Here is a 16,247-nt window from a genome sequence, read left to right as displayed (position 1 = left end):
GGTTAGGGAAAGATTGGGTTACGGTTAATATGAAAGCAAGCAGGTTTCTCGAAAGTCGACAAAAATGTCCAATATGGCCGTAATTCCTAGGGGATACTGGGCTGGCAGAAAAACAATCCATTAGCCAAACCATGACTCTTTCAAAGAATGACTTGACCGCTTGGGGAGGAACATATGCATAAAATATCAGATCAAAGACCATAAAAACTTTGAACATTTTCTGTAATTTAATATTAAAATGATATTCGTTTCATTTTTTGTACTTTATAACCTCCTGATGAGTGCAGAGAAACTCATTCTTCCTCTGACGCTCACTCGTACACACTCACACTGTGAAATGTTTTTCTGCTGAGGTTGCCACAGCCAAACAAAGCCTGCACACTAAAGCGCTGCAAATCTGAAAGAACTCAATCTGGCAACCCGGCCTCGCTGCTAACACTTCACGCTCCCTGCTCCCTCCCCACCGTCACCAGTCGTAATGAATATTTAACAAACAGGGTGTGTGTGCTTCTTTGTGTATGTATATGTGAGAGTGTCCAGAGGTGGGGGAACATATCTACGCTGATTGTTGCGACTGGGACCGTCTGAATAATTCAGCGGGGGGCCCCTCTAAATGTGGAGCTCCGCTTTCCGGGCCCGCTTGCTTTTCCGCCCCGGCTCTTAACCAGTCAGCTTGACTCAGATACAGCGGGGACGCACGTGTCAGAGCCGCTCAGAGCGCAGCTCCCAAAGGTCAGGGTTCAAGCTGACAGGCCCGCGCTGCGATGGCCAATCGGGCGTGAGACTGTCTTGCTATTCTTCACTTCCTGCTGTCCCTCCGAGTTGGCATGGGGACGCTGCCGCTCGAGCTGGGGGACGGCGCTAATGCGGCAAGTGGCGCAATGAAAGTTTGATGCACAATGTGGTTCATATTTTGTTCTCTGTTGTTTGAGAAGCGACAAAACAGCAGTGGAGGATGGGTGTTTTCATGACATTAAAAGGAATCCATGAATAATCCTATTACGCCCATGTTTCCTTTTGTACTTGACGCCCCACTCGCCCTGTAAGCTTTTACTTTGAGTGTGTGTCAACCTGGGTCTTGTCACACTCTGCTGCTGGTATTGCATTTAACTGTTATTCTCTGTGTGCCGCACAATAAGAACAACAGAATTTTGAAAATTGTATAAAAGACTTCACACTGGATGGCAAATTGCGTCAGAAATTGATAATATAATGTTTTGCTCATGCAACAAGCAGCCCTGCTCATCTACAGTAGTTGTTTGTTATTCTGTTTGGTGTCTGTCTGTTCTCCATTTGACAATACGTGGTTGGTATTAGTGTGCAAAGATTAGAGATAAATGGTGACATGACGACAACTTCAGGGAAATATCTGGAAAGCTGCATTTGTCTAAACTGTGACTCATACATGACCAAAATCCTGAGATTATGGGATCTTTCATATTACTCTGATTGCCAAGTTTTTGTTTGTAGAAAAATGAGAAAATACCAAAGTCGCCTTCAAATCCTACGCATGCTTTAAGTCTTCTCAACTCAAAAATAGTCCATTAATAAATCACCACACATACGCTTAGCAGTCTTACCTCTTGATATGTGCCAAGGCCGTGTTGTTGGCAAACACCATGCTGGACAGGTTGAGGGTCGTGCCGAGGCTCTTCATCAGTGACTCCGCTTCCTGGATCCCCGCCACGTCGCCATCCCTACCCAGGGTCTGAACCAGTCTGGTGATGGCAAGCTGCGAGGGCACTTGATCCACACGCAGCATAGACTTCAGCTTCTCAAGAGCATCTGTGGAGGAGCGCAAGAAGTGTATGAAATATGTGTGTGTATAAAATGTGTGTGTGTGATTACCTATACATGTCCATTTCTCACCTCTAGCCTGGCCTTTCTTGCTCAGAGTGACGATGAGCAAACTGGTGGCGTTATCACTCAGCTGGAAGCCCGGCACACGAGAGGCAGCACTGAGAGAGACACACAAAGTATTTTCTTGGTTTGGTATCACCTTTCAACTATACACTTCTTATTTGCGTCAACCTGTTGAAAAAAGAATTAAACTTTCTGTTGTTGATCGAGTTTGTGCTCCCTAGGACAAAATAAGCCACAGTATAACGGCTCAAGTTCACAACAGGTGTAACGTTGGCCAATATAAACACATTTACTGTGAGATCATTTGTCAGAGATTTTGCCAAACAGTGTATTCTGAGGTGGCAATTAATTTAATATCTCTAGTTGTATTGGGACATTGTAGGCAATGCTGCAAATCAATGAGCAGGCAACACCGGATATACAGGATGTGATGATGTACTGTTTTTGTATTCCCAAAAGCCTCAGCTATACTTTGTGTTTAGTACCAATCAGCAAATGTTAGCATGCTAACACGCTAAACTAAGATGGTGAACATGGTAAACATTATACCTGCGAAACATCAGCATGTTAACATTGTTACTGTGAGCTTATTATCATGTGTAATGTTGGACGGGCTGTTTCAATGGTGTGAAGTAAAAATGAAACAATTCATTTAAATCTCGATATTGTGATATGAGATTATGTATACTATGAGAGAAGATTTCATCCATATCTGAGTGTTGGGTGCAACATGTAACTTCTTACCACGGTGGATTGTACACGGCTATTAGAAAGTCCATTATTTCTGACTTTAGAGCCGATACAGTACTCTACCATTAAAATCTTTATAATCTGTGATGACGGAGTTAATATCTCTGTGGCATTTTAGACTTAGAATCCTGCACTTGGCCATTATAAGGCATCATATTCAGAAAAGCATTAGACTCCAGAGACAGAGTGGATAAACAACATGAGCTGAAAGACAGAAGATAGACAAGACAATGGGAACGAATGTGATTGACGGCAAGTCTGAGCCTCTTGTAAAGCGCCTGCTGTGACCCTGAAAATAATACAGACATCAAACAGTTGATTACTTCCTGCTGAGCTGCTACACGTGTGTGTTTGTAGATCTGCGTGTGGTATTATGTGGGAGGGTGAGGATGGGACAAGCTGAACGCTGCAGTATTGAGGCCTCCGGTAGCTGCCGCCCGCTCCTCCCGCTCCTCCCGACTTTCCCTCCCTCGCTCCGTCTATTTGCTGTTCTTTTCAGCTTTCCTCCTTTTCATTCCTTTGCCACTAAAACCTCAATCAAGCTTGCCTCCAGTCTCTTTTTTTTTTTAAATTTCTTATTATAGCCCCTGCAACCTGATTAATCCGCCCGTTCAATTGAGCATCAGGCCGGCAATCCTTATCACCACGGCGACACCAGGCCAAGCAGCATCCGGCAGCCGCTGTGACAGGGTCACGGCGGAGATTGCAGCGGAAACAGGGTCGCCGACAGATTGCCGCGGAGTCCGAGCAGTGGGGGTGCGGGGTCAGAATTATTCTTATCGGGTGGGAGGCTGTTTCTCACTCACCTTTTCCCAACACACACACACACACACACACATTGCCGCTCTCTCTTGCCTTCTCCTTTTCGGGGTATTGTGCTTTAGCCAATGAATCCATCCAACCTCTTCTTCTCTCTCACTCTCATCATCATCACTCCCTCCCAATCCCTTAATCTCGCCATAAGCACCCCGCTGCTCAATTCTGTACAGATTACCCAAAAACAAACACACACCCCCACACGCACAGAGAATTAATGCCTATAGCGTCTTCATTAACCTCGTATGTGATTAAATCTAGCCCTCCTCCCCTCGTTCACTCCTCCTTTCCTATTTAGGTCCTTTTATCTTCTTCCTCTCCTCCCCATTTCCATCTTTCCCCGACTCTCCTCTCAGCTCATTTCACTTCTCATTTAGAGTGCAGATAAACGAAGCTTTTATCCAGGCAGGGATGCCATAAACCAATTCAAACAGAGGCTGGAGATGGGTTATCACTTGTATTGCCTCATGCTTGTTGAAACACGGGTCTAAAATTGATACGATTATTTCTCATAACATAAGAGAGTGAACCATGTAGAGAGCCGAAAACAGGGAAAAGACTGATAGTGTAATAGATGTTTTTTTTTTCTTCCCTACAAATTAGTAACTGCATCTCTTCTTTCTTGTATCATGTCATTATATTATTATCTGTTTTTTTTGAACACTTTGCTTCTGTGTTTGTCCTCTGCAGGGAGAAAGTGATATAAAGAAAGGGACAAAAGGAGATAAAAGAAAAAGGAAAAGGAGGAGATTACCTAAAAAGACAAACAGAGCAGAGAAGATCAGCGCTGCGCTAAGCTCAGATCTCTAATACCTCTGTCTGTCCATCCATTTGTCTCCGGGCTCAAGCCCTGATACGGCCCTCATAACACAACAACACATGATACATTACTAATTGGAAGAAGATTGATGTTTTTGCGCAAAGTCACCCGCTTCCCAGAAAACCAAAATTAATCTGTACATTCGAGCGTGTGTATTGTGGGGTTTACTAAAAACTACTGTTCATATCCAGCAGGGCTGAGTGTGTTAGCACACAATCAGTTTATAATCCTCGTGTCTGTTGAGGAGATGCAGTTTTAGCCTGAGGTGACCCAGTGCCACAGACTGAGGAGACAGGGAAAGTAGCAGAGCATTAACCACACTACATGTGTTTGTTGTGTTTATAAATGGTATTGGTCTTCCCTGAGGGTGAATATTTCACAATATCCATGAACATTACCTGTTTTTAATTCATGATGATCTGAACTAACAAATGACACTAAAAACGGATTGGGTCCTTGGTATTTAGCTGATCTACAGAACTGGTACAGGCAGCTGGTTATCACAAATTAGATTGCAGGACAAAAAGCTAAAAATGTGATAAAATGAACACACTGTTAGAAATCAAAGCAAAAAAAGATGTAGAGAAATGTTTCCCCAGAAATATTTTACACTGGGTCGAAACTGTGCAAACATACTTATGGATACTGTTTATGCCCGGTATCATTTTTACCAAAACATGTCATTTGTCGTTGCAGAAAGTGATGTTAAGACACTTACATGTCCTTGACTACCATAGCATTCTCAATGGATCCCTCGGCCAACAGGGCACGGATCAGGTGGTCGTAAGAGGCGGGGCCTAATGCCACACCCTTTTTATCTGCATCCTTCAGCATCCCATAGGCTTCTGGAGAAAGAAGGAGAGAAGAAGAGAAAAAGAAGAGTCAGAGGATGGACAGGATAAAGACAAGAAGAATTTGAGATAATCGTCATATATTGGATTAATAGAGTACTTTTACAAAGACAGTTACAGTGGTGAAATACAATATTAATATCTTCATTTCACTTCACTAAAATTCATATGACGTGTGGTGCTACTTGCAGTAGGTAACTCCAAACAGTCAATGAGTACTTTGAAGTCTGTTTGAAGCTCCATCAAGCAATATTTCTTTTATATTGACACTGAATCATTTAAGTCTGTGTGACATGAAAGTGTTGATAGTACTTGCTGAGATCTAACACTCAGCTCCTGCAGCTCTACGCAGCTATTAAGGAGTCAGATGAGTCATGTTGCTGATTGTGCTGTTCTTGTTTGCTAAAATAAAATTAATAAGCTATAAGTATATCAGGGCTGGAGGAGTCTTTCTGCCCCATAAAAATGTCTTATTGCAGCTTCAAATGGAAACTTCACACACTCATGGTTTGAGTATTTCAAACCAGCTTCTTATACGTTTAGTTGTAGGACAACAACAGTGGGACCTCCTGCTGCTTACCTTTGGCTTTGCCCCGCTTACAGAGGGTCATCAGACGGACCTGGTATTCAGTGCCACTTTCAGCTGGGGTGGGGGCTGTTGCTGTCTTGACCTGCTGTGTGGTGGCAGCTTGTTCGTACCAGGTCTGTAAATGACACACACAGAGGAAAACAGTGAAAAAACTCAAGTCTGATGTTTCCATCAAAACACAGCTACATCCAGCATTCAAGCCTGTGTACACGTTCAAGCGTGTGCTGGCAATGAGCTGGTGTGTGTGTGTGTGTGTGTGTGTGTGTGTATGACAGTGCAATAATGCTGGGCCGACAGGGCAGGGTCCCCTAATGCTCGCTCACCCGTGTAGCAGTGAGGGGAGGGGGTTAAGCTGTATTGGCTAGGGGCAAATTAGGTCTGGCACCCCAGGGGCAAAAGAAAAGTGTGTGTGTCGGAGCGGGGGTGTCAACTGAAGAGCCCCAGGGGTCACCAAGTTCATCGCTCCAGGCAACAGCAATCACTTCCTGTCTCATCATGCTTCGGGCTATTGGAGCACAGTCAACTTGCAAAGCTGAGGAAAAAATGCAGCGAGGAGGAATGGAGCAACAGAATATTATATTATCTTAAAGCAGAAATCCCCTCTGTCTTTATTGTATTCAATGTTTTTTATACATTCAAATTCTGTCCACTTCATTTTGTCTCTTGCTCCGAGGCCACATGCACATATATAACTAAAAATCCAGCAGCAGCCATATGGTGGCATTTAGCTGCTGGCTAAATTAGTCTGGCATTACAGATTTACAGACAGATCAAGCTGTAATTCCTTTCACCAGCCAGCCAGTCTGATTGACCACACTTCAGATCAGGACTTCAATCCTGTTTCCTCTGCATGTAATGAACAGAGGCTTAAAGTGGAGCGGGGTGGGGGAGATGGGGGCTGTATGGAGAGAGCGGTTGATAAGAGTCTTCAGAGGTTTTTTGGGGTTAGTTCCTATGATCAGAGGTTGGGGTCAGCTTGCTCTTTGGTTAATCTATGCAGTATGAAAATAATGGGGAATGAGACGATTGTATTTTTAATGATGGAGTGCAGCTTCAGTTCATAGTCTGCTACATTTAATACTCCTCTATTCAATGAATACAGGACAATATACAGTACACACTAAACCTCCACTAACCCTGTACAGAAGATTACTAGGCACTATCATTGTATATATAGAGAAAACTAGGGCCCTAGTTTTTAGTTTCACTTCAGTTTCTAGTTAAGAAATAAAATAATAAAAACATGAATAACTGAAATCTTATCTACAATACCTCTTTGTTATGCTTTTGTTTCGACATTCATTTGGCTGCTGTAACACTGCAATTTCCCATTGGGATTCAATAAAGTACTAAATGTATTTGGCTTTATGGAAAATGAGCTTTAGCATCTTTTATGCTTATTTATGAAGGACGCCTCTAATATCAAGGTAGGGCTGAAATTTACAATTATGTTCATAATCAATGAATCTATATAATGTAAGAAAATAATCCAAGCTGACATCTACACATTGCTTTTTGTTTAATGAAAGCTCAAAAGTTAAAATATATTTGATTTCCAATTACATAAAACAAAGAAAAACTGCAAATACTCACATTTGAAAAGCTGGAAACAGACAATATTTGCCATTTATGCTTGATAAATTACTGAAAATATTAAAATATTATCAAAATTGCTGGCAATTATCTGTCCATCAACTTACCATTTCAGTGTTATAACCAAGGGTACATCCATCGCATTTCATTCGAAGGATAGAAATGTAGGCACAGGCACTACAGTGATTTGAGTTTAACCATCAGTGCTGGTTGTGTGTTATGTTTGACCTCAGGCACTTTTAGAGTCCTCCAGAGCTCCTTTGCTTTCAGCTTTATCTGCTCTGCTTTTTTTCACCCCTCAGGAACCTCCTGGCAATTACTCTTCTGAATATCAGGTCTGTCGAATGAGCATCACTGGGATGTACATATTATAAAGCTGGGGTTTTACCTCGGGCACCTCAAAGGGCACCTCCTGGCCATTATTCTTCAGGATGTCTGCCAGCATACGCAGGGTCCTCTCCCTGGGAATGACGTTCTCCTCCTGCATCTTCGTCCACACCGCCTCGGCCTTCTGCCAGCTGTTTGTCTCCTCTGAAAACAACAAGAAACAAAGCAGCAGGGATGAGAAAAGATGTTTTCTTACGTAATTTGTCATGAAAGCTATGACACACAGACACATGCGGTTGTATAGTCGGTCCATATTGGTCGTAGCTCAGCACTCAGACTGCACCAGTCATTTCTGAAGCACTCCATGCTGAGAGAGGGCAATCAATGCACTAATCTGATCAACTGACTGACCCTCAACTATGCTGTAATTTAGGAAACACACTAACTAGCGGTATGTGTGTGTGTGCGTGCAGGGAAGAGGGGGTAATGGGTTGACAATCAGCTTTAAAACTCCAATCACAACTGCTATCTGTTCTGCTCTCCACTGCAGCAATCACACCACGTCTTCTGCTCTTACTTCTGACTGATCCCATTCTCCACCACACACACGCACGCACGCACGCACGCACGCACGCACGCACGCACACACACACACACACACACACAAGAAGACAGTAGGCAGTCCTTCAATGTGGCACAGGACACATTCACGCACACACAGCTAAAATACTCTGGTCTGAGCGATCTGATCTCAATGCGTCCTCAATGCGTCGTGGGTGCATTCACACAGGGCCTCAGAATCACACCCAGAGGTGGGAGGTCACGACAACAGAGGGAATTGGGGATAAGTGGGGGGGGTCGCAAACTGTGAGAAATAAAATAAAAGAACAAACAAACAGAAAAATGAAAGAGAGAAAGACACTTACTGCTGAGACGGAGGATATAACTGTACATCTCATCTCTGTCACACTCAAACAGCTTGGCTGTCATGTCCACCATCTGCTCCAAGGACTCCATCTATACAAACAAAGGCATCAATATATAATTTAAGATGGACTTTTTTTTGTGTTTTCACTTTATTTTTGCTTTGTTCAGCCTGTGTGTCTGTGTGGTGGGTGGGCTTGTGTGTTACCTGGTTGGCAGCAATGCATTTCTCTGCATACCAATGCAGGCGTCCAGGCCGTGCCCTCAGCCCGGGGGTCTACAAAAAGACAAACAGATGAGAATTTCTAAGGAAAGAAACCAGAGAGCAGATAAACAACAGAATAAATAAACTGTAGCTGCACTGAACATCTCCTGGGTGTCATTGTATGGATGGTGTTGCGTTTGTCATCCCGTCGGTTTCCTTTTTAGCAATGTGACTGTGTTCCCACATCTCAAATTGTTATTACAAGACAATGTTAGTATTAGGGATAGAAATGGTTATAATACACCAGAATTATCCTTTAAATCCAGCATGGAGTATTTTAAGGTATCAGACCTAAATCACACTACAAGCAACATATCAATATGTCTATTAAAGGGTCAATGAAATGTAGATAAAATCTATAAACCTAAAACCATGAATGCATTATCCATAGGGTAAATGCCTATTGATCCATACAAATTCATCCAGCTTAAAGAGCATAGCATGAGGAATGTGAAGTTAATACACGTGTGGCCTTGAGTGACCTTACAGCATATAGATGCATAAAAGCCACAAGGCAGTGCATCACCACACAGATAACACAACTGCTATCCAGTGAAATGTGTTCAGAGGAGTCTGATACATGCATTTGGCATCAGAGCTGCACAGTAGTGCTGCAACTAAAGATTATTGTTTATAAAATGTCAGTAGTAAAAATGCCCATCACAAGTTCCCAGAGCCGAAGGGGACGCCTTAAAATTCCTTGTTGTGTTTGAGTCCAAAACCAAAAGATATTCAATTTAAAATTATATAAAAACAGAGAAAAGCAGCCTATTCATACATTTCAGAGGCTAGAACCGGCAAATGTTTGGCATTTTTTGGCTTGAACAATTAATGATTGATTATCAAAAAGATCATTGTCTATTGTCCAGGCACCAATCAATTTATCATCTAATCATTTCTATTCTTAGTGGATTCTTTGTTGACTGACGACGTCAGAGGTTCTGCACTGAACTTGGCACTGCTTGTGCTGAGAATAACAAAAAAGGTTAAAACTCTTGAGTGTGAAGAAATCTTCATGGAGAAACTGACACATATCTTGAGACTACAACAAGTACGGCTGGAAAAAAAAAGGAAAAGTTTAATTAATTTAAGGCTCAAAACTGCGACATTGGGATGGAGCTACAAACAAATCAAACAGGACTACATGAATAATGGAAATATTGTGGTGTCGTATCTCCCAAACATTTTTATTTGTTGGTTATTTTTAAGTTTGTAGATCTCTCACTGCTCAACACACTCTTAACTTAAGATGCAAAATGAAAATGAAAAATAAGACGATAAGAATATAGGTTTAAAAGTTTAAATCTTACTGCCTATGAAGTCTGTACAACCCTAAATAGTCTTTGCTTTGCAGTATTTTAGGACACAGTGATATGCAGATAGACAGAGTGTGTGCGTTGTCAAATAAGGGCTGACATAGATTGATCTGCAGGCTCGTGTGGCTCAGATTTAGCCTGATATGTGGAGTGACTAGATGATTATTATCATGGAATAACAGTGATCAGGATTTCATCTGTCTCTTGGGGCTTTGATACAATCTGAATAAGACTAGGATTGAGAAATCTCGCCCTCCCTCTCTTTGCGGTAATCTGGCTGAGAAAAGAAAAAAAAAGAGAGAGAGACAGAGCGATCTGCCAGGAAGTTAATCTGAATGGGGATCAACAGCGCTCAATCCCCGCTGGCCTCTTTGATGGGAGCCCATCATACTGTGAGAGGGAGGGCAAAGTCAAGAAAAGATGGGCTTCATCCCTTTCTCTGACCATCCCTCACTGCAGTCATCCTTTCCTCTTTCAATCCCCACTTCTCTCAATCCCCTCCCTCTTCCTCCAAATCTCCCCTGCTCCTGCTTGGTCTTTTTCCCTGCCTCTCCATCCCCTCCATCCGGCCCAGGCAAAGGCATTATGTTCTTACCCAACCAGCCAAAGGGACAAATTAAAATGTGTTGCACTCACTCTCTCTCTCTCAGTCTGTCTAATCTTCTTAGAGACTAAGGCCCAGTGCAAGTGCTCCATCTTTTTGCCTCCGATTCCCTTTACTTGGTAAAGTCTTGCGGGCTCAAAGCAGCCTTCGCACATCTATTCGCAAACACACACACACACACACACACACACACACACACAAATGTGTTTGGGATTTGGAACCCGTCAGGACAAATCTCCCTAATCTGGGCAGAAAACAAAATCCTCTGAAATAAGAAGGCACATAACTTACACACGCACGGCTGGATCAAAAGAATACAAAGTAGAAACAAACGAAAAACAGCACACACACTCTCACTTTCACAAAGAGATAATGGAAAAATGTCATCAGGTCAGATTATATCAGGACAATCCTCTGACACACACACAGAGTGTATCACAGTCCATCACTCTGCCTCTTTAAGAGTCTTGTGTGGCCTTTAGATGCTTCTTTACAGTTTTCAAATCCTTACGTACACAAAAAGAAAAAGACAGAGTCGACCTCGTCTCACCTCCACTTAACAAACCCTCTCCATCTCAATTCCTAATGTTCTAATTCCACTAATCACCTGGCCACTTAGTCCACACACACATACACACACACACACGGCCAAACCCCTCTCCCTAACACAAAAACACATAATGGCTCACCACTCTTTAGCAATACTACCTAACCTTGACCATCACACACACGCACGTGCCGCAATAATAGGCCCGGCCACCTGACAATCCTCTACCTAACCTTGACCATTTAGCACAAAATTGGCCACCTTTCTCTATCATTACATTTAATTAGCTGTGATTAATCAGCTGCCAATTATACCAAACACAGCCTAAAGAGAGACACCACTCTGGACCGCTACTTGACGCTCTCAGAGGGGGAAAAAAGTATTTGTGTGTTTGAGTGTGTGTGTATGCATATTTGAGTGATAGATATGACTTTATTGTATTATATATCCTTAGCACTATATCATGTAAGTATAATCAGTGACAGTTCAGAAGTGAACTTTCTGTTGGCAGACTTTGTTCCCAACATCCACGCAGGTTAAGTCGGCAGCAGCTTTTGAAATATATCATCTTAGTGAGATTATTAGCTTTATTTTCTGACTATACTGCAAAAGAGGACAAACCACTAAACTGACAACTCTCGGGAAGTTTAAATATACTTTAAAGCTGCATTAATCAATATTATTTCATTAACAATGGATGACATGTGAACCTAGACAGAACTATCACCAGACTGCAGTTTTCCTCAGCTCTATGAAGCCTTTTAGCATCTTTCAGCTCATTGTTTTGGTTTTCCGTCCCACAACTTTACTGTTTTGGTTCATTCTCGCTGCTCTCATCGACCTGATTTACAGCCGCAGAGGCAGCTGTTTTCACCATAATGAAAAGCTCTGATGAACCCACTGTACGCTACCTGCTCAGCACCAAACAGCAGACAGACAAAGTTAGCAAATAGCTGGTGAACACAGCTTTAGAGACACTTCTCAGAATAGACATTTCACTTAGGAATTGGTAAAAATGGAGCTAAAAAAAAGAGAATATCAGACTCACATTCATTAGTAGTTTTTTAGTTTTGAATAAATGCTAATCTTGCTCCACGTCTGCTGGATGAGTAAATAGGCAACTGATTTCTAATTCATTCTCTGCAACAACTTTATATAAGTGATAATATGTCAATGTTGTCTTGACAGCTTGTTCCACTGCGCCCAAGTGGCCAAAACATCAGTAAAATCAGTTAAACCTGCTTTAAAATCATGACCACAGAATTTCTAAAATCCTGACTGCAGTCCTGAATGTGAACATTTGCTGCTGTTTTACATCACTGTAAACGAAATACTTTAGGGTTCGACTGTGTGCTGGACAAAGCAAACAATTTGGAGATCTCACCTTGGGCTTTGGAAATGTTTATGATATTCTAGAGACTAAACAATTCATTAAATTTTATGTGACATTCTGACACTTAACACACCAAACAATTAGAGCCATATAATGGAACGTCTTTCTGGGTTCAAGGTCATGAAAACAAAAGAAGCCAGTTGCAGCAGTGAATCCCTGTGTATGTATAATAGCACATATTTTAATGGAAATTAAAGCTGGGTCTGTTGACAACTGAAGATGCTCCATCCATATTGTATCATTTAAAGATCTGGAGGTTTATGCGTCTATGACAAACCAGACGAAAACCTAACTACTAAAACCCAGCAGATGGGGGTGACACAGCTGAGCTTTTGTCACTCTAATCTACATCTTCCATTGACAACAACGACAACAACGACAACATGTACATCTGTAGTCCCTTTACAAGGCATCATCAATCTCACACATCACTGGTGTGTAGCTGACTTTCTGTTAAGTAGGATAACATGCCACACAATCTAGCAGAAGGGGAATGAGAGCCACAATAACAACATGTCGATAATATTTAAGAGGGTTTGGAAATCCTCAAGAGGGACAAATCCCTCTTTTAGTGCACACCAGGACACGAGAGACAGCAGAGAGAGTTATGTTTTTTTTTTCTTCACTTTTGTTCTCATCCTGATCAGACAACATAATGGTCTTGTTTCCCTTCCTCTGATGTCAGGCTGATCCCTCTATTCATTTATTCATCAATCTCTCTGTCCTGCCTGCCTGCCTGTCCGTTTTATCCATGTGAAAATCGCTTCTCATCTGCCCGCTTTGCCTCTCTCGCTTTTTCTCACACTAATCTACAGGGCTTATAGCAGGACTTAAGATGACAAAGATATAAATATTCATAAAATATTCAGGTCAGATGAGCTACAAGAACAAAAAGAGTTTGGCAATTACATCCTGCATGTCCTCTGAGGCTCATCCTGACTTTTATTTAACCATTTTTCATCCTCTAAGAATGAGAATCTAATTTTCTATTGATGCAGCAGGTTGCAGTCAAACAACAAACCACAGATTCAAGATCAATTCACTTTAGCTGTTTCATAGCCAGTACCATGAAGCGAAGGCAGAACACGTGAAAGCTCTTATGTCATGCTCTGCTCTAACCTTGGGGTCAGAAAATTAAAAAAGGTACGTCTTTGGTGTGATTTAAGGAGATTTTGGTTCAGTGCAGGATGAATGTGGCCATACCAGGAAGAAAAAACAAATACCACTCTTCCATTCATGTGTGTGAAATCACGCCCTTTTATTGCTTACCATTTACGCTGGAAATTATTATTTCTGTTCAGTCATCCTTTTATTTTATTAATAAAATTAACTCCACCAAAATCATCTGAACTTGTTTTGATATCCATAAGAAACAATTTAAATTAAGGTAGGCTATTAATGGAAACATCTCAATATGGTTACATTATTATAGAAAAGACCTGATCAAAATCTGACCAAGCTTTTGGTGTCACTGCAGGAAGAAGCAGCATGAGATGACTCTGTGTGTGTGTGTGTGTGTGTGTGTGTGTGTGTGTGTGCATTTACCTCAATGATCTTACGAGCCTCACGGTAGCGGCCTGTCTGCAGGAATGCAAAGAACAGATCATACAGCATGGTCATCTCTCCTCGTTCCTGACTCACAAAGTCCATGGCTGAAGAGAAAGAAAGACAGACAGAGCAGAGAAAGGTCATGAATAAAAATGCCTACAAGGTGAACAGCCATCATCTTCATCTTTTTCCCCTCCGATTCAATTATTTGGCACAATGTCCCAGGCACAAAGCAGCCATATCAAGTCTGCTCTCAAACAAACACACCAGTCCCGAATGAAAGCCTAAGCTCTCGTGGTAACTTGCTAAAGTGCTCTGCGCAGCATTATGTACTATCTCTGTCCAGCAGCTTCAGGTACCATAAACACACACACACACACACACACACACACACACACACACACACACGGACAAAATGCAAACTTTCAGTTATCCAAATGGACCTGCATATTCAGCGAAGCAGAGGAAGAAAAAATAATCCCTCTCCCTTTACTTAATGTCATCTGAAGTCAACAGAAAGAACAATGTGGTGTGATTTTGCTTTTTGAGCTTAAATCATTAAGTAGTTCATTCATGGTCTACATCTAATATACACAAGTTTACAGGCAAGTTTCAAACGAGTTGGACTAAGTTTAAGTAGCATTTTCTTCGTGCAAATCCTAATTTGAGGCTTTGGTGGAAGACCATTGGTTCATTTGCTTTTCCTCTTCCATATCACAGGTTCCTGTAGACTTTTCCATGACAGAAAAAGCATGTATGATGACCTTTTCTTGTTCAGTTGTTTCTATGGTTGCCAGAACCTCACAAAAACCCTGCATTTTATTTTTCTGTTGATGCTTGAACACAAACCAAGGTCAGACATGTGAGTCGCTTTTAGTGTGTTTTGGACCTCTGAAGGTCAGTCTGTTGGAAGTCTGCACGTGTGATGGTTCCAGTACATTTCTGCTTTGATTTCAGGTGGTGTATTTTCTGACTATCCATGCACTGCAATAGCATGGATACATAGGAGAAGCCGTGGTGCAGCAGGCTGCGGCACTCAACATGTACTCACAATGCCCTCAGGTCGAGTGTGACTCAAGGTTTATGTCATAAGTCATCCCTCTCTACTGCTTCATGTGAGTGAGTGGGAGACAGAATCATTGTTATTTAGATCCACTGCGTAGCTGGCACCGGTTTACATGTTGGCCTCTGTCAGACAATCGTTGTAAAAGTCATTTTGTTGTTTGAGGGTGCAGCGAACGACTCTGAGGGTCTGTCACCTTTTGGCAGGGTCAGAGTCGAGGGTGGGAGGGAAGGGTGGAAAAGGGAGTGGGTGAAAGGGGAGGGAGGGAGGTGGAGAGGTGCTCCACTGCACCGTTTCAACCTTTACGCACTCCAGAGCCACTTGCCCCTGCGGCACATTGAACTTGACCTTTTCACCGCGCTGCTGTCGACATACAGGGAAACTGTTCAAAACGTGATCGGCTGACGTGCTTCACCTCGACCCTGGTCTAAACCTTTCTCACTCTTGGGTCCTCTCACACGCTCTTTGAATTGTTGGCGCCTCTTACGCACACGTTTAATGCAAACACTGCACAGGCACTTTGGATTACCACACACAGACACAAATGAATAATAGACAGTTAGAGTCAACCTGGAAAAACAGAAAGTTGTATCAAGCTGAGCTGGAGTGGAAAAAAAAGAATATAGCTCTGAGCAGCAGTGACAGTGTACTGTGTTCTGCTACTGTGAACTTTAATGACACAAATGCTGCCATTTGGACCGGAGACCTTTGTTGCATGTCATTCCCTCTTGGTCCTATAATTTCCTGTCATCTTTCTACTTTCAACTTTCTAATGACAGGCATAAAATACTGTTTATGAAACCAAAATGGTGGACGAAGAGTATCAACAAATTATCATTTTCATCATCTGTTAATGTATCGCATAGTATAGTTGTAAATCTGAGAATCTTCACATTTGAAAAGCTGTTTTTCTTTGTGTGATAAACTACTGAAGTTAATCATCAAAAATGTCCTGTTGATTTAATAATTGTTTTAGCA

The 16,247-nt window shown here is 42.0% G+C and overlaps 1 protein-coding gene across 1 annotated transcript in view; it reads right to left on the bottom strand.

Annotated features, from left to right (window-relative positions):
• lrpprc (leucine-rich pentatricopeptide repeat containing) overlaps positions 1-16,247 on the bottom strand; it is a 54,163-nt gene that overhangs the window by 9,722 nt on the left and 28,194 nt on the right. Inside the window, exons 25-32 of the mRNA XM_070915877.1 lie at positions 14,204-14,310; positions 8,742-8,810; positions 8,536-8,626; positions 7,671-7,813; positions 5,681-5,804; positions 4,968-5,094; positions 1,870-1,958; positions 1,581-1,785 (exon numbers count right to left, since the gene is read on the bottom strand). Coding sequence (XP_070771978.1) covers positions 1,581-1,785; positions 1,870-1,958; positions 4,968-5,094; positions 5,681-5,804; positions 7,671-7,813; positions 8,536-8,626; positions 8,742-8,810; positions 14,204-14,310 — 955 coding nt within the window. The remainder of the gene's footprint in view (positions 1-1,580; positions 1,786-1,869; positions 1,959-4,967; positions 5,095-5,680; positions 5,805-7,670; positions 7,814-8,535; positions 8,627-8,741; positions 8,811-14,203; positions 14,311-16,247) is intronic.

Source organism: Enoplosus armatus, chromosome 12 (genome assembly GCF_043641665.1).
Source record: "Enoplosus armatus isolate fEnoArm2 chromosome 12, fEnoArm2.hap1, whole genome shotgun sequence".
NCBI classification, from domain to species: Eukaryota; Metazoa; Chordata; class Actinopteri; order Centrarchiformes; family Enoplosidae; genus Enoplosus; species Enoplosus armatus.
Note: the sequence above shows the minus strand (reverse complement) of the source record. Positions and strands in the feature narration are given on the sequence as shown.